Here is a 22,629-nt window from a genome sequence, read left to right on the forward strand (position 1 = left end):
TTAGAAGTACTAATGATCAAATACGGTTTCACTTCATTTATAAGTATGACAAATACGGTTTCGACTGCAGGAGCGACTGTAAAGCTTGCATGCAACAACACAAAGACAGGTATAACGATGGAGACAAAGGCGGTCAAAAGCGGATACTTCTTCATGTTAGCTCCGAATAAACTCACAACCTACGCTTTCCACACGTGCCGGGCTTGGCCCACGAACCCCGGTCCCGCGGCTGGTACGGTGACAAGCACCGTCCCTTCTAAATCAATCAACATAGCTGAACCGACTACGTTTTATACTCTGTTGGTCCCTTCGCGTTTGAACGGGCATGTACTCGTTGAAGTCTCGACTTTCTTCTTTATGTGTGTGCTTGCTAGTTACTTATGACTCATTGACTATCAGTAAGGCTTTAAAAGTTTATCTTGTCGTTTTTGCTTTTTTAGTATGTTCATGTTTAAAACTTGTCTCAGTAGACATTTTGAGATGGTTAGTGTGTTTGATTTCGTATCCTCAGTCGCTGAATTCCTCGATGAAAGAAGAGACAATATCATGAATGTTGAACCTGCTGCTCTCTTGATGGTATGGTAAATACCGCAGTATCCACAAATCACTAACTCTTTAGTTGAATTCTTACTCATCTTATGGACACTTATGATGTTATATTTGTTGGATCTCAAATTATCCGTCCAGATACGATCATGAGAGGGTGTGTCATCAGCATTTAGAGAGATCGAGGGAAGAAAAGTAGTTCGATCGCTGGATATACTCCTATTAAATCATGCGATTGCACTAGATCTAAAGAAGAAGATAGCGAACTTTTTATCATGTCATAAGGTCATCTACTGATTTGTAGCCTTGTAGGCAGGCTTGACAGTTGACACTATTGACATCCCTCATGACCTCTTTTTGGAGATGATGGTAAATGTATGCACAATTGCACATAGCTAGTGGTTTTTGAATTTGAATATTCTATTTGAGTGTATAAACTAGAGTGTTGTTTTTGTGATTTCTCAACGGCTGGGTTGATGATAAAGATGTACTAGTAATATATAACACAGCAATATATAAAAATCAATAATTCATTTATGAAAAATATAATAGAGCTACAATATCATTAAGCGAAAACATTTTTAAATGGAAGGATAAACGATAAATTTTGCAGAGTCGCAGCATCGATCTGCTATTTAATCAATAAAATAACAAAAAAGACAGCTAATTTAACTGGTAACAAGATACTAATAGTTATGCTGGATCGCTCCCAAACCGTTTGATGAGTTTTGGGGCGCAAACCCAGCAAGCTACAATAGCTGAAATGATGAAGAGCGCCACAAAGACGATGGTTAGGATGAAACCTGTTTCCATTTTTTCTTGATCAAACAACCAAGCCTTTGGGTCTTTCTAATTTTTCTCCTCTTCTTCTTTTACCTACTAGTCAATTGCGCTCATATATTTATACTGTATTGTCCACACTGAGATTACATTTCTGTGGGTAAGTTAGATAATTTTGGAAATTTTAGAGTTTCTCATTATGAGCATTAACTAGTGAAAATTGGAAATGCTTACATTTATTGTATTTTAGTAATTGTCACGCATATATCACTAGATTCTTTCTTTTTTTGTTTGTAACTTTATATCACTAGATTCTTTCTTAAACATTCAAAGAAAACATAAAGTTGTGATATTTACATATAGTAAAAATGTCTCTTTTTGTAACATACATTAGAACCTCTATAAATTAATAATGTTGAAACTTTGAAATTTTCTTAATTTACAAAAAATTTCTTATTTAGATTTTTTTATTTTAAGATATATTTATTTTAAGATAAGAAAAATATTTGATTTTATTGTATATACATTAATTGTTATTTTTTAAGAAATTTGACATTTATATTAATTTTATTATATTATTTGGTGAATATAATATATATTGCATAGAACTTAAATGTGGTTTTAGATACAATACTACTAAATCTTATCAAAAATATATTAAGTGTTAAAAAATATAAAGAAAAATTTATTATAAATATAAAACAAATAATATAATAATAGGTGCTTACTTATATAAATTATGTATACATATAAATTATTAATTTATAATTTTAGTGGAACCATATATTTACATATATAGATTTTTTTTTAAATTATTATCTTATTATTTGTTTTAAATTTTGAATCGAAACAAATTAGGACTAGCAAAATTTATTAACATAAAAATTATTATTTTATACAATATTAATTTATAGAGGTTTTACTGATAATGTAACTCATTATTTCATTTTCCCCAATATTTGTTTCTCATATGCTCACGTAATTCCTTTTGTAACTTTTAAGTTCAAAAGCAATAATTTTCTCTTAATTTTTTGAGTTTTTTTTTTTTTTTGCTAAAGTTATTATGGTGTATCTTTTTGTATTGACAAGATAATAAATTTATGGTAACATTCTACCGTCTCTACACGTTCACACTAACACATTGCAAGTGTGTTCTTGCCAGAAGACAAGCCACACACATGAGTTGATAGAACCACATATGGTTATTTTTTGTGACCGAGACTGTCAAAGAGAGATACTCTAATAAACTCTTCACCAATCGATACCGAGACTGTCAAAGAGAGATACCAAGAGACAAGTCACACACATGAGTTGATAGAACCACATGGTTATTTTTTTAGCATAAGACTTGGATGCTGGATCCTTTATATAGTTATCACCTCTGCAGCAATCATCAGCATATATAAACTGGATAGGGTGATCAGGATAACATTTGGAATGTGTACTATACAAAAATAAACAAAACACTTACTTGAAAGCTATAATTTGTTGAAAGAGAACCCTAACCATGTCAAGACCACGCTTAACCCTCAAAAGGTTTCTAGTATGACTACCAGCTTTCCTTGCACAGTTTGTCTTAATATCTTTCTCCACCATACTTAAACTCGGTCGAGGCTAGTCAGAGATCAACCTCAATACTTAGCTTCTTGATGTTTCTTTCTTGGTGCTACGCAGTGATGTATATGGACTGTAGCGAAACTTATGTTTTCAACTTTGTCCAGCTTTCAAAATTGCATCACAAATATAAAAGGGTATCATTCAGTCATATTCTGCTTTTGAAATTTTCAGAATCCCATTTAGGAGGAGTCGAAGGAAAGTAACTACTCTAATTATCAAAGACGAAATCAAGAACACAGCAAAGTTAAATTTTCTTTGCAGAACAAAATTAAGTTTTAAGGCATCAAAGAGTAACAATTTTGGTTAAGGTAAGAACATGTTTCTCTTCAACTTGATGATGATGACTATAGCTTGACCTGAACTTAATCTACATCTCGACATTGTCCCAGTCAAACGAGTTTCCTTCCAAATTGTAACCTGGTTGTTGCATTCTGTTCCTCGCCAATCTGCTCATCACCGCAAGCCCTGAAAGTTGTAGACAGCAAGAGTTAAAGATAAGAGCAAGAATTGACTACAGAATCATATCTTCAGGTAAGCATTTTGTAGATTATTTACCTTCTACCATTCTATAGAGTGATGACAACCAACCGTCTCTAGATATATTATGTCCCTCAAGCGACTCTGCAATCTCCTTGTCATGCTTCCCCTCCAGAACATTGCGCAAAGTCACAACCGCATCTTTCGTTCTCTTCAAGATACTCCCATCATCTTCTATCTCAAGGATTTGAAGATCGTTGTGCGATGATGTAAGACTCACACCTAGCGCAAACTGAGCAGCTGCAGCCCAGCGAGTAGAAGCCAGCCATTTCCTTTGTCCTTGCAAAGGTTGTTGCGAGTCATCACCATCTCTCTCACGCTTGTTCTCAAGTACTAAACTGCGCAAGTACTCTGCGTTTGCAGCTCCTGTGCTTTGAACCATCTTAGAGAACGAGCTTCTTTCATTTGATAGTAGGTTCTCCGGTGTACTGAACTCTTGAACTCTTCCGGAATCAAGGACGAGGATTTTGTCACAGTCGATGATGGTGTTGAGACGGTGAGCGATGATGAGCATGGTGCATGACTTGAACTCCTCTCGGATAGTCTTTTGGATGAGAGCATCAGTTCTAACATCAACAGCAGCAGTTGCTTCATCAAGGACCAGTATCTTGGATCTCCGCAACAATGCACGTGAGAGACTCAACAACTGCCTCTGTCCCACACTGAAGTTCTCTCCTGCCTCAGAGACCTGAACAGGAACACAACACCAAAGATTGAAGATCAATAATCACCACTTAAAAGAAGATAACAAATAAAACCACACATGGGTTGTGGTCTAGTGGTAAGCAGACTTTGGAAAAAAATAATTAATCCGGACACTAAACATGTGTGACCACACGGATATGGGGCCATGCTTTGGCCTCATTTGAATATCCAGACTACACTTCCTCTTGGAGATTAGTCTGGGTCTTTCCATAGCTCCGGGATATCTCAAGTTAATAAAAACAAAATAATCTCAAGCTACAAGTGGTTAGTTGAGTACCTCAGCATCAAGACCAAGAGGATTTCTCCTAATGGTATCCTTCAAGTGAGCCCTCTCCAGAGACTCCCACAGATCAGCATCATTGTGTTCACCAAACGGATCAAGATTAAACCTCACAGTTCCCGAGAAAAGAACCGGTGACTGTGGAATGATCCCAAGCACTTTACGCAAATCCATAAGTCCAAACTTGCCAATGTCACACTCATCGATTAATATCCTCCCTTTCTCCAGCTCCACGATTCTAAACAAAGCATTCAACAAACTTGACTTCCCAGCTCCCGTCCTTCCAACAATCCCAACCTTATCCGTTGGATGAATAAAGAAAGAAACACCATGAAGCACAGGTGGTAACTGAGGCCTGTAACGTAGAACAGCATCCTCAAACTTTATGCTTCCAGCTGATGGCCATCCGGGAGGTGGACGGTTGCTCTCAATAACAAGCGGAGCCTCTGATGGTATCTCTATATAGTTGCCAACGCGCTCCACTGCGTTCAGACTGTTCTCAGCCAAACTCGCAAGTCTAAGAACACCTGTTAGCAAGCTAGTGATGTTTAACGCGTAGCTGAGTAGCAAACCCATTGTAGATGCAAATGCTTGTTGGTTCTCAGCTTTCCCGTTCTGCATGACGGCGAAGGACGCTGTCAGCCAAATCATGAGACCACCGAGTGTCTCTAAACGGATCCCGAGCCAACGATTGGCACTCATGTTGACGAGAGTGAATCTGATGTTGTTATCCATTGATCTTCCGTTGATCTCAGCCATCCGATCATATGCTTTGTAAGCACGGATGGTTGATAAGCCATTCAGTGCCTCTCCGAACTGTGCATAAACGGGAGATCTTGTGATTGAGTCCATACGCTTAACCTCACGAGCTGTGTTCTGCAATGTAGAAGATTGATTAAATACAAAATCTCTTTAAATGCTGCGGTTAGGAGGTGCAGTTATTACCTGGTAATAGAGATAAGCTCCATAAAACAAGACAAGGAGGGGCATGATGGCCCATAAGGACAAAGTGCTGACAATGCCAATCAAGACAACAGTTGAAAGAAGCTGTGAGACTTGACCCATAAACATGTTTACAAAGACGGCAACAGTTCGATCAATATCACCGAGATCTTTTGCGAACCGGTTGATTATCCGTCCTAATGGATTGGTATGGAAGAAGGACATTGGGGCCCTTAGTATGGAATGAAGCATGTTGTCGTGTAGCCTCTTAGCTGCATAAAGACTGGACATAATCAACCAATATGAATTGGTCAATGTCACCAAAACCTGAAAGCAACAAAGAAACAGACTCAGCACAACATTCATGATCTTTATTAGCTGGTCAGGTTTCATCAAGCACATACCTGTCCAAATGAGAGAAGTGCATATATAAGATTGTAGAAAATGGGTCCATGACTCTTTGGAGTTCCTGCATCAGTCCACTCACTCAACCACGTGCTGCTGGTAACCCGGAATACTTCTGTCAAGACGTAGCATAAAAGGAGCATCATCACTACCCATGCTCCTCCAAGTGCATCCTGGTACCTGAGAGAACATGGTAAGACACCGCACAAGTCACTTTAATATCTGCAAAGGTGCAGTTCAGCCATAGACACAAACAATATGGTGTTCAAGTTACCTCTTCAGGACTCTCCAGCTCACAACTCCAGTTTCACGTTCTTCTTGCTTGATGAGCACAGATTTTCCTCCTTTAATCTCTTCCTTGGCTTTCTTATCGTCAGTGCCATTCATCTGAAGAGTATTTGTGGTTCCGTTCGTTAACGGTGCTATGGCAGTTTGAACAGCCTCAGCTTCTCCGTTTTCTTCAGAATATTCTTCAACCTTCCCTGCATTTTCCATTAACCTCTGAAACAAAGGGCCGTTATTGGATAGCTCTTCATATGTTCCTTCCTCTTTCACCGTGCCTTCATGGACAAGTATGATCCTATCCACTTGCGATAAGAAATGGAGTTGGTTTGTAACAAGAACTCTCGTTTTGTTCCCCAATTCTCTTTTTATGCATTTCTCAAAAACCTGAAACAAATTTATCTTTATGAAAATGAAAAGGACCAGTTTTACTATAAAAAAAAGAGCCAACGAGTTGTTTACCTGTTGACCAACATGAGCATCAAGGGCACTTAAGGGGTCATCAAAGATGAATACGTCTGAGTTTGAGTAAACGGCTCTAGCCATTGACACCCTCTGCTTCTGTCCTCCACTGATGTTAACACCTCTTTCTCCAATCTCAGTGAGATCACCACCCTATCAATCAAGACAAAGAGGTTGGAACAAACTTAAAAATACGAGAGCTAGGCAAAGCAGACCCTTGTTATCTAAACTTACAGGCAGTAACTCTAGGTCATGCTTGAGAGCAGTCACATCAAGAACCCTTTCATATCTTTCACGGTCAAAAGGAGATCCAAACAATATATTGTCGCGTACCTAGAATTTTTAATAAGAAAATAGATATCAGTCAGTCATCGGCTCAGAACAGCTTTAAATCAAAAACTTAAGAAACAATCAACTAAGTGTATGAAGTAACTGATCCTCTGAGAAGGATAGAAGAACATACTGTTGCATTAAAGATCCATGAAACTTGTGGAACATAAGCAACTGATCCTCTGAGAGTAACCATTGCATCAGATGTTGCAGGAAGTTCCCCAAGGATAGCAGATATCAAGGAGGTCTTTCCTTCTCCTGTACTACCAACCACAGCAACTAGGCTGCCAAGAGGCACATCCAAGTTAATATTTGACAGCGTCGGCCTATCCCCCTGCAGATATACACACATATATGGTTAGCTCGAGTGTTCTACTTCTGACAAAGTGAAAGAATGAACATGGTACAAAGAATACACAAGCGGCACCTTAGCATCCCAAGAGAAAAATCCATTTCTTATTGAGATGGCTGGCTGTCCAGGTTCAATGGGAGGATTTGGTAAGAGAATTCTCTCTTCTGTCGCTAACACTTCCTCTAAACGTTTTAAGGATACATTCGCATTCACCACCTACATGTAAACACTAGTCAACACATGCAACACAAACTCTTCCATTGTTCTTCCGCAGCAGAAGTGAAAACATGGCTGGCTGCACAAAAGTATTCAAGAACTTACCTGAGTTATAATGTTTGGAAGCATGAATAGAGGGAAACGAAGCACAGCAAAGAGAGAGAGCGATGTAAACGCTCTTGCAGGAGTCAGGTCTCCTCCAAGCAATGTGAACACACCAAATGAAACAATAGTCACGAGAACAGGAATGCTGTTCAGTATGAACATATTCAACTGCAAAAAAAAAAAGGCAAGAGTGAGAAACAAACAACCATAAAGAGGAAATATATAAACAATCCAAAAGTTTGAAGAAAGCACAACATGATCATCAGTCACATATAATTTACTTGGATTTTTCCTTTACAGAAACATAATGTACATTATAAAGACGCAATAAAAAGAAAGGTAGTACAATGCTGAATCATACCGCTCCCAGGAGCTGTGATTTCCGGAACCAAGATAATTCATCATCACGTACAGTTTGGACCTTGGACTGAAAACTGTTTTCCCATGCATAACACCTGTAGCATATTTGGTTTAGTAAAAATTGCCTAATTTGTAACACCATGCATCAACAACAACAAAAATTGGTTTTAGAGTGTCTTACTTTACTGTATCCATTGCAGCTAAAACCTCATTCATAAGACCAATTCGCTTGTCAGTACGCTGAAGACCTTCCTTAGTCAGATTCTGCATTTTGCTTATAATAATAGTCTGTTTCAAGAAAACAGAGAACTAGTTCAGGAGAGGGAGATGGAGAATTACTAACGTTTAGGAGTATAAGTGATCAAGTAAACAGTGGATAGCAAAATAACATAAAGATGAGGAAACATGAAGGTAGACTGACCTGTAAAGGGAACATAAGGACCAACAACAAAGCACCAATGAGCGAGGCAACACCCAATTGCTGGTAGAGGAGAATCAGTGCTACAATTATACGAAATGGAGCCGACCACATGGTATGAAGTGATTGGCAAATTTGCTGCCACAGGAGAGTAAAAAAACAATTAGTACAAAGTACACATGGTCAATTAGATACATAATACTGATGGGGCACGCTACGCACCTGAAGAGATTCGGCATCAGTGGTCATTAAGTTAGTTATCTTTCCCGTTTGAAACTTTCTTCGACCTTCATTAGTCAACCTCAACGATTTGCGAAATACAGCAGCAATCTAAGAAGTGGACAAAAAAAAACACATATGGTTTAAGAACAAGGCCATGGTAGCAGATTGAAAGTGAAGTGAAAGTTAAAATATACCAGAGCTGATCTTAGTCGGTAACCAACACGCATGACATTCTGGAAATATTGAGCTTCACATAGCACCCCCAGTACCTGGAAAATGTATCCATCAACATCAATCACAAGCTGGGGCTTCTACTATGGGCCATGAATTAGCTAAATCCATGGAAAGAGAGAGAAGGATTTCATTTCATACCACTCCAACAAAGATGGAGAACGCATAGATGTAACCCATGTAAGCGGGCTCATCTTGTTGCATTGACTGCAAATAGTTTAACGAACAAAGTGAGATTAGAGATGAGATCGACCGTGATCCATGTGAAATGAAAAACATGGGAAAAGAACAAACCTTTAAGAGTTGATTCAGTAAAAGAGGCCCTACAAATTGTGAGCAATCATTCCCAATCTGTGAATATGAATGTAAATAAACATGTTAAATTACAATAACTAGGTAGACAAAAAAATTAAGGATGCACTACTTCCTTCTATTTGTCACATTATGTAAATTTAAAGAACATCCTGAGGCATCAAGACTATCATGTCATACGAATAGAAGAGAGGAAAGACTCTGGACGAGAGAATCAAGAGAGAAAATGTGAAAGATGTAGAAGAAAATACCTTCCAAAATCCTCCCCACCAAAACCTTCACAATGCAAAGGAAAATAAAAACAAATTTACATCAGACATGTAGTTCAAAAATGAAATAGTGATAAGGCAATTTATGAACCAGGAAAAGGCATATCTAACCAAACTGCAGTAAAAAAATACTTAAAAGACTCTCAGTGGTAACAGTTACCTTCCTCCCAGACTACTGTTTAATGCTCTCAACAACCACGGTTTCGGCTTTTGTAATTCCTTATCCCAGGATTGCTGGAAGCTAAAAAAGGATACATAAAATATCAAGAACCATGTCACTTACATACACTTTAAGAGATTTAATCAGTTTTCGAAGTACCTGGTGAATAGAGTTTCAGTCTGATCCCAAGTGTCCAGATGCCACACATCCGTCTCTGTGAGAGGCCTTTTAGATCCCAGAGTCATCAACGGATTAATCCATGAGAAGAAGATCTCTGTGGCATTTCAACAATTGTTTAAGAATAGAGTGTGCAAAACACTACGGTATGGTAAATGGTTAGTCAATAAGCATAGACTATACTATGTATTACAATCACAATCCAGTATTCACAGAACTGAAACAAGGCTAAAGAGGTGACTTACTGTCAAATATGTTTGCATGCCTTTCTGGACAAATTTGTTGTCCCTCAGAAAGCTCTTCATACTCATGATCATCCACAGTTTCACTCCCCAATGGCATGTAGCCAGGGTAAGGTTCCAAATTGGGAAGATGCACAAACAATAGAATTCCAAATAGGACCTGAAATAAAAACCAAAACTCACCATCTTAAGTTGTTATAAGAGATTAAAAAATTGTATATGAGTGTGCTTTAGGCATAGCACACAACAACTATTTATAAGGTTGTATGCTTTTAGGCAGTGTTTTGAAAACAGGACCAGTCTCGTTGAAGAAGTAGAGTCGTTTAAAACCCGGATTTGAGAAAAACCGGTGACCCATGTCAACTTTAAAACCCGGTTCTAAAAATCCGTTTATTACAATTTAGGTTTTAAACTCTAATAAGGAGTTTGGTGAGCTCACCTGAACTGCCACCTCGCTTATATAGAGATACAGTACATAACTGCAATGAAAAACAAAGCTTGAGTTCACCCTTCTAAACACAATGACTTGCATAAAACCAAATAACACCAAAAACCTCCTAACCTGGTATAGAACTCCTTGACTGAGAGAACAAGATTTAGCAAGACCATATCCCCCACAAGAGCATATACGACAGCAAACCTAACGTACCAACGGAGTTCATGGATGTAAATTTTAGTTTCCATACAAATCATGATCATCACAGACCCCCAAGTCAAAGCTTCAACCCCCAAACCAAACGCCTGCCAAAAAAAACCACAACAAACATCAATATCTTTCAAGGTAAAACATAAAGAACACGGTTAAAAACAGCACCTCATAAGGAGGAAGCCCATCTCCATCCAAATCCAAAACAGAAACCCCCATGATCAATCTAAACAACGGCTCAGCAGTACCATAAGCAGCCAAGAGAGCCAGCAAATAGCTATACAATCTCGACCACATGCAGAACCTCTCCACTTTGTGGTCCTTCATGGTGCGCCATATACGGTACAGACACAGAACCAACAGAACCACATGAGAGATTACAAGGACAAAAGAGTCAGTAGCACAGGGCGTGTAAGCGCCAAACGCGTTATCAACTTGTTTCGTCCAAACGCCGTTAGGCGCCGGCTTGCAGTACCACTCCAACGCCTCCTCAAACCCCATTTCTTCTCTCCTCCTTCCTCAGATACAGAGCATCAACAAAAGCTTTCTCTAACCTGTAAAGAGATTCAAGAAGAAAGTTATAAGCTTCCATTATAAAACCAATCATACATGTACGTTTCTAGCATTCAATGAAAAGCAAATGGTCCCCCCGGGTTGATAAATGAGTAGAAAACATTCGCGCTATAAAGGTGTGGACTTTTGCATGTAATCAATTTCAGTGGACGCTGTATAATCATTTCAAAATGATACAACAGTTACAAAAGCAAAGAACAGAGGAAGCTCCACGCGGCGAAAACGAATCCATATTATTATTTCTATCGCGGACAAGGATGAAGATGAGATCTTGTAAGAACATATGAATATTAATTCACGAGGAAACTCAAAACTATTATGTAGAGTTAATCCCACTTTGTCGTGGGGGACAAAACAGAGGAGGAGAACAGAGAGAGAGATGAAAAGATGAAAGCTTTATTACCTGGAGATTTGGCAAATCACGAGGAAACGAAAAAGGGATCTTATGTACTCACTCGTATGGCTTTGGGAGAAAGTGGGTTCTCTCTTTTTTGATGGAAGGAGAATATTTGAGAGACAGAGAGAAGAGTGATACGTCACCGCTTACGATGCAAAAGATGCAGAATATATGGACGAAAGGGAAGCTCTCTCTCTCTCTCTCTCTTTCTAACTGGAAATAAGGCTTTTTAACAAACAAAAAACATTTGATAATATATACTATTTTTTACTTAATTTTATGTTATCATTTTCTCTGAGAACGTTTTCTATAAATACTATATTTCAAAAATAGTATATGTTGACAGTATATGGCTCCTTTTGTATCAGTTTTGATTTTCTATATCTAAGAGTATAAATAATGCATATATAAACTAGTAGCAACTGTAATCCAAATCAATAATGTAACCAAAAATATAACCTATGGTTTAGATAAAATATTATATTATATGAGATTTTAGGAGCTATAAATACTTTTATAAATATTAAAAAAATAGAGAGCTACAAAACTTAAATTACGGGAGTTAAATGTTTATTCGGCTAATGTTCCGAACCTATTACCTTTAAAAATATTATTTATTAAATTTTGAAATTGTGTATCTAATCTATTAATTTAGAATTCTATTTTTATCTACCATTAACAAGTCATAATAGGACAACTTAAACAATGAGCTATTATGACATAGTTGATTATTTACATTAATAATAAATTTTATTTTATTTTTTAATTATAACAAAATCATTTGAGAAAAAATCTAACAAAATCTAATTTAAATTTAAATATGTTTTATAAAATAACATATTATTTAATTTCGTGATTAGTAATATAATATGTTATAAGTCAATGTTAAATAGAATTTTATTATAAAATAAAAAAAATAACTTATATATTTTTATTTTTATAAATTCTATAATTATATTCTGTATTATATAAAAACAAAACTGCTATATGAATTAAATATCAAAAAAATTATATTAAATAGGTAAATTAAGAAAAAAAATTAAAAAATTGTTTCATTTAATAAATTATCAATCATCATTAAAATAGGTTAAAATTTGTAAACTATATAATATTTTATACAAAAATAATTTTATTAACATAGCTTAAACTTTTATATCTACAACTATATATTATATTTTTATTTATTTTGAAACTCTCAATAATATATTGTTCAAATTTTTCATATACAAAAATATAATAGTATATAATAACCTTTAGTTCATATACTATTTAAAAATAGGAGAAATTACATGTTTACCACTTTCATGCTACCACTTTTTATTTTTACCACCACTACAAGGACATTTTCAAAAATATCTTCTTTATTAAGTGGCAAAAGACTATTATATTCTTGTTATTTATATATATAATAAATCATTATTTAAATAAAACAAATAAAAAAATAAAAACAAATAAAAAATATATAAAAAAAAAATTATGTTTTCGAATTATACTTTTTCAAATTCGAACTTTTTTATAAAAAAAATTTTTGAATTTTTTTTTTGAATTTTTTTTTGAATTTTTTTATTTATTCTTTTTCAAATTTTTTTTTCAAATTTCTTTTTGAAAATCGAAAATTATCTTTGAAACTATTTTTAAATTTTAAAAAAAAAAATTAAGTATTTATTTATATATTTATTAGAATTCCTAAATTTCATATTCCAAAAACCCTACCCCCACCTCTCAACTCTAAACCCTAAGTCTAGATTAGTTAACTCTAAGGGTATAAGTGTCTTTTACCTTTCATTAAAAGTGAGGGTAAAAATGATTAGTGTAAACATGAAAAGTGGTATTATGAATGTGTTATTTGTGGCAATTTCCCTTAAAAATATATGTTATTAGAAAACTATGAAATTTCAGTAATTCATTGGAAATATTAATGGCATATAAATTTTTAATTATTATTTATTTAAGTTATAACAAAATATGTTGAAAAAATTAGAAAATATTACCAAAAATTAAAATATTTTTTTATAAAATAATGTATTAATTTAGTATCAAAATTAAATTCAAAATTCATGTAATCTTCCAAACTTAAAAACAATAGTGTGATTTTCAAACTTTCTTGACAAAATATAAAATTTTGGAAATAAAAATTCAAACTCAAAATAGTAATATTTCAAATTTTACAAAAGATAAAATCATAGATAATAAAGAATCACTTTTTGAAATGCACCACGAAGAAAAAAACTATATATATTGTAAAAATTAAAGCAATCTAATATTTTTAAATTTTTTTATTAAAAATAAAAAGAAAACTTAATATCATAGCATCCAAAAATATCCTATATCAATAATATTTACAAAAATATTATGATGGATGCTATTATGTATAAAATTTACTAAAATAATATGGTTATAGAATTTAAACAAAATAGTGTTTTTACTTATAAATCCCATAAAATACTAAAATAATATATGTTAAAGTAATACACAACATGTAAATATAAATTATCTGAAACATATTTATTTTCTATAATATAAATAAATAAATTCTAAAAATGTATTCTAGCAAAATATATAAATTAAAAAAATAAATTAATAACTAACTCAAAAATAAATTATTAAGTAATAAAAATTAATAACTACGTAAAATATATTAAACAAATCACTATATATTAATAATATCGAATAAGAAATAAAAATATTATAGAGTTACATAATATATAATACTAAAATAAAAATTACATATTTAATAAAAAAAACTAAATTATAACCCGTACATATGTGCAGATATCTCTAATCCGATCCTAAATCTTCTTTTCATTTATTTTATACACGGCTCTTGGTTAGTGTTCTTAACTATCAGAGCATGCAAGTTGTTTTGTAAGAAACTAAAACAGTTCTAACTGAAAGAACAATAAGCCAATAATACAACACAAAATTAAACAATTTTGTTTACTAAGTCTGTACTATTCCAAAAACATAAGTGGTCACTTATATGATAACATCAATACTATTAAAACAGCAACATGTCCAATTGATAAATGTTTGGTCCAATACATATTTTATAACTGCATCTAAATTAACCACTTCTACTAACAACGAATTTTATGCAACCGTAATATTCGTTTTTTTTTAAACTAACCGTAATTTACCTCATACTATTAAAAATTGAGATGTATAATATTATTTATTAGTACGAAAGTTATATGTGATTATATAGACTTCATGCAATATTCCTTTGATGATGATCAACTATTCCACATACAAATCATTAATAGCAATACCTATACAACCCAAATACAAACCCAATTTTAATAATTTGTGTTAGTTTTAGACAAAAATAAATAATATTTATTAGCTTAATAATATTTTTTTGTCAGCGTTAGCTTTATAATATATAATTATAAATATTTGTTATTATCATGATATACAACTACCAACAGCCCATGAGTAAAAATTATAGCAAATATATATAACGTAATAATATATAGTTTTCAAAACAGATTAAAGTTAGACCAAGACAATAAAAATTCATTAATCAATTAAGATAAACAAGAAATATAAATAGTTTTTTATAAGAAAATTAAATTATTTAATATGTCTATTCTATTAAATTAGGAACATGATCAGTTGATATTATTATGGAAGTATTATTTATAAAAATATATCCTACGGGTTTTAGTTTAACGGGTTTTAAATAGGTTATTCGATTAAAAAATATTTATTAAATGTTTAGTGAAGACCTTATTAACCCATTTACATATATATATTTAACAAAATATATTAAAAATTTATTTTTCAAATATTTTTCAAAACTTTTGTTCAGTTTTCTTTGCGTGTTGAATTTGATATTAGTTTTTGGATATAACACTTAAGAACCATTCGAGTATATATGCCAAATCTAATAGATTATGAGACTTTGATTTTTGGATCGATTCCGAGTCAGATTTTTTGGATACAAATATTTTTCTTGACTAATTATGTTAGGTAACTACTAAGAGAATATAATATGTTGCAAATTTTAGGAATAAAGTTTAAAAATAATTTCTGAAATACATATGACATATAATTATGCAATTTGATATATTTAATATAGTTACCAAAAATTATATTGAATTAAACTAATACAAAACACAATTACAAAAATAACATAAATATAAAAATTAAATTTCTCAAAAAAAGTAAAACAAAAAATATATCCGTCCTTTAAGGACGGGTCAGAATCTAGTTATAAATTTTAAAAATGAATCGAAAACATGATTACATAATATATTATATGAATGTTGAAATATCAGTAACTCGTGTCACGTGATCGATGAAAATATTTCATTCAATTAGAAAAATAATGCTGTTCACGTGCAGTGAAAATAACCAATGCCTTTTTGTGTGTTTCTCATTTTATCCTCGTCGGTCGATGAATTGGTTATCCACGTCTATTTATAAATAAATCCCCAATCCTGATTACATTAGTTTTCCCGTGGCCGGTCTTGGAACAAAGACAAAGATTGAACTCTGTTTTTTTTTACATAAGAGGTTGATTTTGGCATGTACTTTTTTATTTCTATAAATTTTAATGTTATAATAATACTGACACTTCTTAAAAGCCACAAAGCCTCGCGTCTGTCTTCTCCCTCCGGGGGTTGGACATGTACGTGGTGGGTACATCTTGGCATGTGGTGGGTGAGAGAACTGAGAAGTCGCAGGGGTGTTTTAATCTTTTAGCGATCTGTAGGAGTACAACTTCTCAAAAAGAAATGTAACTTTATCACAGCTACTAGGACATCCATTTTTTTTTGTTCAACGATATCCAAATTTATATAAAAATAAAAATATGTATGTTTATCTGACTAAAAATTATCAACACACATGAACAAAAATATATACATCGAAAACTACATTCCATCTAAAAACGTGGCGGATATTTCTAAGGATTTGGTTGATAATCCATTCCGAAGCAAAGTTTATCCAATATCTATGTGTAAGATTTAATAAAAGAAAAAAGAGTTTGAAAATGTAATAATGGTTCACTAAGAGCTTTATAAACCACTAAAAATAAAGAGATTTTGATCAACATCATAGGTATGAAGGAGAGATTTTTAAGACATTTTCTAAGGTCACAATCCACAGTGATATATGACGCATAGTTGTATTTATAAACTTGTAAAACTTTCAAACACATGGGTTTGCTAATACCCATGTTTATTGGCATATTCATTAAGAGCCATATTTCATTGGAGTATCAAGGTGTTTTCACAAGTCTCTAAACATTAATTATTTTTTCTGAAAATTTGGAAAAAATGGAGAAACAGTTGTATGAGAAACTCAAATGGTTGGTTTAACTTTGGATGTGGTCTTTTTATACTTAATTTTATGAGAAACTCAAATCTATGTGTTTGAGATTAGCAAAACTATACAAAAAAGGTCTATGAATATTAAATTGATCGAGAAACTCAAATGGTTGGTTTAACTTCGGATGTGGCCTTTTCTATACTTTAATTATTGTTACGCAACAAAATTATATGAATATTAAATTGATGAGATGATCTTTAGAGAGACTGCACCATGACTGATGCTTTTAGGCTTTTTAGACTTGTGATGGGTTTGTCCCATAGGGCCATAGCTGGTTTAATAGGAATCCACTAGTTTCGAGTCTTTCGACTACTAATAATCAGTACATGGACTTGTAATAAAACAATAAAGAATACTTTCATCTAAATACCATTTCAACCCATGTACGAAGTCTAATTGCATAGTCTACACAAACTAAGTTCAGTCCTTTGTTCAAAAAAAAAAAACTAAGTCCAGTCCAAAATATCTGTGTTCCTTTAAAGATGTGCCTCTAGCTTTTTAATTCCCTTTCAAATGTTGTTGTCCTTGCTATAGCCATCTCTACTACCTAATCTCAATTGCTAGGTCGACGAAAAAATTTGTGGCACGCTTATTTGACAGACAAAACCACATGCTAGTGGTTGGGTGGTAGCATGGCGTTCCAGCGTCGCTAAGCGAGCTGAGTTCGAATCCAACTACATTCAGATATCTCTAACACGTGGTTACCGGTGATTTAACATTTTCTCGCCGGGGAGCGGTTTACCATATTTTTTATTTGACGGACAAAAAAAAACTAATAGACCATTTCACATACAGCCACGGTTCCCATTCACATATGTGAAATACCTTCTAGATTTGGAACCAATCACATCATTTTAAACTTTTCCACAACGGTTGACAAGGAGCAAAAGAGATGTAGATTCTTTTTTCAGGTCAACAAATGAGAGAATATATCATGTGTATGGTGCTTTCTCGTGTGATACCTTTTTTAGTTGCGTGTTTGCATTGATCCCGTCTTCTCTTGTTTTAGCCATGTCAAAAGTAACCGAGTTGGTAAAACAACTGGCTTAGTCTTAAGTCTTAGTGTCTTTTCCCGTTTGCTTATATTAGATTTTTTTGTGACTATTTATTCCGTGATGGAAAATAAAAGTTTCATTATAAAACATACGAACACAGAACACAAGGTAGTGACATTACAGAGCACCAATGTTCTCAAGGCCGAGCACAACTCCGACGCGGATGATGTGTCCTACGTTGCCGGCGAGCATCTACTGGCTTCTTTGGAAATCACAGAAATCGATTCTGTTTGGGCTAGATAAGGTTGCCGAGGAATGCATCTCAAAGAGCAAGGCCCATTAGGCACTTTAGTGCTATTACTCTTTGAAGAAAACAAAATTGTGAATTAGCCCATATATTATATTTCGTTCAAAAATTAACTAACCCATGTTGTGGATATATACTATATGTGAAGCCACTGCCACAAACCATATTTGAACTGTTCGGTAAAGATCATAGTCGGAACTTGTTGAGAATAGCATGCATACTAAACTCGAAAAAGCAAGAAATTAGAGAGTACACTTGACTGAGACAAACTTTTGTATCAATGATGTCAACAATAAGTTATAAACCTTTAGACATGTACTTATAAGCCTCAAATCACAGTTTTCTATTTCGACCAAAAATGAGTTTCCTAATCCAACAGAGTACTATATCATGGGAGTCTCCTACCTTGACTTTTTACTATTTTACTAATATGTCGAAATATAATTCTCAGCAACTCAAGTGTAAGAGAGCTGCTATCATCTTTTTATTCAAGTTCAGCTCAATCTCTTGAGTGTGTTGTTGAGGCACTTTTCCAAATTTGTTTTACAAAATTGACATTTTATGGAAAAAAAAACACTTATGTCAATCATGAGATTTTGACTCATAGATATTTAGAAAAAAAATAATTAAAAAGTAAACAATTTGAGAGTTAAGCCATTTGCACGGAAAATAATAACTAAGTTAGTAATTTGCAAATATGAAAAACAGCCAGAAATTGGAAAAAGAAACATATTAAAAAGACTTTGATATCCCTGTGAATGTTTGAAAGAGAGAGAGAAACAAGAAACAATAACTGATGTATTTCTTCTATTACTTTAGAATTTACTTTAAACTTCATCTCTGTTGAGAGAAAGAGAAAGAGAAAGAGACAACAGAGAGATAAAAGAGCAAACTTTGGTTAATAAATATCTAACTAAATGATCCGTTTGAAGCTCTAATTTGAGGCAAGAGATACAAGCTGTGATTCATGGTGGAGCGGTGATGAACGGAAGATAGGCTCAGGTGCATTGGCGGTACACCACCAGAGGATTACGGATACTATGCTGGAGGTCGCCAACTATACAAGGTTCTAGAAACCAGAGTTAGCGGCGGTGATCATTCGCGTGAAGGCGTGATTGGGCTGCTGTAACCGGCGGTGAACAATGACGAAAGAGTCGATTGAGGCGAGCCAGATTGGAGCGAGTCAACTCTGGAAGGTTCTCATCTTCGTCTTTCTTTTATGGCTTTTGTGAAACCGAGTCTTCTGATACGATGTCACGCATGTATGTGATTGGAGTGAAGATAGTCTTTTTTAACCATAAAAACAATACTCAACGAATGAGTGAACCAAGTTGAGTTCGTGTGAGCCAAGTTGAGTTCGTGTGCTTGTAAACATAGCTAAAGAAATCTATATCTTGTAGTTTAGTAGATTTCTTGTCTAGAAAAAATAGAGATATATGTATGTTTAGCCGGCAAAAAAAAATATGTTTTGGTATTTATTTTCCTTGATTTTATTTTGGATAATGTTAGCTTAACTCCTTTTTTGAAACAATGCAAGCTTAACTTATATTGTTGATAAGTTAATTAGCTGGTTATAATGTGACTTTTTAGATCTTTTATAAATTAGCATTTTTATATTATGTTTTTTTTTTTTTTTGACATCAAACATTTACAGACTCATATTGACTCTGTAAACCAAAGTGGTAACTCTGCATCCATGTGCACAACAAAAAACGGTTGGTTTCTAGCACTGCGTGCTAAGCTATCCGCCTTGAGGTTCGCCGTCCGAGGAACATGAATGATATCTGAGTTGAAGAAGCTGCTTCTGAGAAGCTTAATGTCTTCCAGGTAGCTTTCAAATGCTGGCCATTCTTCAGGTTCTGAAACCATCTTCACCAATTGAGAACAATCCGTAGCAAAAGTAACCTGAAACTGTCTTAAATTCTTCATACATTCCATTGCCCAAATTAATGCCTCAATCTCCGAATGGAGAGGGGAGAGACATGCCCGTACATTCCTTGCCCCTAGCAAACTATCAAAACCCGGGAGAGTACTACACCAGCCTTGCCCTGAAAATAAGTCTTTATCCTTCCATGAACCGTCTGTAAAACACCATCTTCCTACATTTTCCCGAGTGGGTCTGGTCTGTGCTTCTTGTATCAAACTCTGATTCCTTAATACCTGCGCTTCAGCCCAAAGTGTAGATTCCAGCTCCGCTAGTTTGAGAGTATCCCTCGGATCAGTATCAATGTTACAAAACACTTTGTTATTCCGACTTTTCCATATATACCATATTATCCTTGCAAACTGATGATCCTCCATCTTAGGGTTAACTCTCCAAAAGAGATGGTCCATATTAGCAAAAAAAGAGCTTATAGGAAAGAGATTCGGATTCGATGGTATCTTTGATAGCGCCCACACTTGTCGTGCTGGGGGACATTCAAAGAAAACATGATTAATTGATTCTTCCTGGTCTCCACACCGTACACAACAAGTGTCTCCTTGTATACCTCTTGCCTTTAAATTTTTCATCACTGCTAAACAACCTGAAAGTAATTGCCACAAGAAATGCTTTATCTTTGGAGGACACCTTATTTTCCAGCAATAGGCTTTAAGTATATCCACTGTTGGTCCATAAAATTCCGGTGGTTTTTCCTTGTCTGGATAGACTCGTTTCACTTGATACCCAGATTGTACAGTATATTTTCCGTTGCTAGTGAAGTGCCAACCATTTCTATCTTCCATCTGATTCCTACTTAAAGGAATACTTTCAATAATTTTGACATCATCAGGGTCCACCAAAATCCTAATTACCGATGATTTCCATGTTCGGGATTCCCAATTAATGAGAGAATCCACTGTAAGATCCGGGTAACAGTGAAGAGGGTTTTTGTTTGCTGGTCTCGGGCGGGTGGCTGGGATCCAAGGGTCATTCCACACAGAAATAGTTGACCCTGTTCCCACCCTTTTAATTAGTCCTTTACAAACCAGAGATCTAGCAGAGATAATACTCCTCCAGCCATATGACGGGGAGTATGATCGGATCGGTTCCAGGGGTGAAGCATTCCTGAAGTACCGTCCTTTGAAAACTCGAGAAAAAAGAGTATTCGGCTTCTCGATCAGCCGCCACAATTGTTTTCCAAGCATCGCCGTATTAAAGTCAGTAAGGTCTTTAAACCCTAATCCGCCATTATCTTTAGGAACACATAATTTGTCCCATGATTTCCAATGCATGCCTCTTGTACTTCCATTTGGGCTCCACCAAAACTGAGCTACTGCGCTCGTCAGCTTCTTAACCGTAGCTTTTGGTAACCGATAAACAGACATCACATGGTTTGGTAAAGCTGTAACCACCGATTTTATAATCACTTCTTTTCCCCCTTTAGTAAAAAATCTAAAAGTCCATCCATTAACTCTCTTATTTAGCTTCTCTTGCACAAAACCAAACACTTGTACCTTAGATCCTTCAAGACTTTCCGGCAATCCCAAATAAGATCCCATTCCTACTAAGTTCTGAATTTCCAAAACATCCCTCAATTCTTGACGACTAGATTCTTCAATTTTGTGACCAAATTGAATTGAGGATTTCTGAAAATTAATTTGCTGTCCTGAGACAATTTCATATTCCTTTAGAATCCTGAGAATGGTTTGACACTCTTCTTTCTTTGCCCGACAAAAGAAGAGACTATCATCCGCAAACAACAGATGAGATATTGCCGGACAAGCTCTTGCTACCTTCATACCCGTTAATTGTTTCAACCTCTCTGCCTTCTTTATATTCACTATTAAGGCCTCAGTACACATAATAAATAGATAAGGAGATAAAGGATCCCCTTGACGTAACCCACGCTGAGGAATTATTAAGCCTCTTGGCTGACCATTAAGAAGTACCCTATATTGAACCGAAGATATACACTCCCGCATCAATCTGATCCAACGAGGGTCAAAACCCATTTTGTGGAGAAGAGCCGCAATAAAATTTCATTCTATCCGGTCATATGCTTTACTCATATCCGTTTTAATCGCCATAAACATATTTTGACAAGATTTGTTAGCTCTCAGTCCATGGAACATTTCCTGCGCAATAAGAATATTATCCGAAATTAACCTTTCTGCCACAAAAGCCGATTGTGTTTCCGATATTAGTCGTGGGAGGCAAATTTTCAGTCTTTGACACAAGACTTTTGAAATAATCTTGTAACCAACATTACACAGACTTATCGGCCTTAAATCTGTCATCCTAGTGGGTCTTTCCGTCTTCGGAATCATACAAATATTGGTTATATTTAACCGTGGATCCAGATCACCTGAGACCAGAAAATTATTCACCATTTCGACCACATCATTCTTAATAATATGCCAGGAGTGCTGGAAGAAAAGAGCTGTCATTCCATCAGGACCTCGTGCTTTCTCAGGATGCATCATAAATAGAGCTTGTCGAACCTCTT

The 22,629-nt window shown here is 34.6% G+C and overlaps 1 protein-coding gene across 1 annotated transcript; it reads right to left on the reverse strand.

Moving 5' to 3' along the window:
* Window positions 1-3,138: 3,138 nt before the first annotated feature.
* Window positions 3,139-11,771, reverse strand: LOC125609348 (ABC transporter C family member 2-like). The gene is made up of 26 exons (XM_048780676.1): window positions 11,573-11,771; window positions 10,765-11,145; window positions 10,513-10,691; window positions 10,390-10,429; window positions 9,954-10,110; window positions 9,691-9,805; window positions 9,532-9,612; window positions 9,354-9,378; window positions 9,085-9,141; window positions 8,932-8,997; window positions 8,754-8,828; window positions 8,560-8,667; window positions 8,341-8,475; window positions 8,101-8,207; window positions 7,921-8,014; window positions 7,560-7,727; window positions 7,314-7,454; window positions 7,020-7,220; window positions 6,791-6,889; window positions 6,557-6,709; window positions 6,087-6,481; window positions 5,812-5,992; window positions 5,411-5,734; window positions 4,463-5,341; window positions 3,499-4,168; window positions 3,139-3,408 (listed from the first exon to the last, which is right to left on the reverse strand). Exons 2-26 carry the CDS (start codon window positions 11,095-11,097, stop codon window positions 3,311-3,313), a joined length of 4,881 nt encoding a protein of 1,626 aa, XP_048636633.1. The 5' UTR covers window positions 11,098-11,145; window positions 11,573-11,771; the 3' UTR covers window positions 3,139-3,310.
* Between the last annotated feature and the right edge of the window lie 10,858 nt (window positions 11,772-22,629).

This window comes from Brassica napus, chromosome A5 (genome assembly GCF_020379485.1).
Source record: "Brassica napus cultivar Da-Ae chromosome A5, Da-Ae, whole genome shotgun sequence".
Classification (NCBI taxonomy): Eukaryota; Viridiplantae; Streptophyta; class Magnoliopsida; order Brassicales; family Brassicaceae; genus Brassica; species Brassica napus.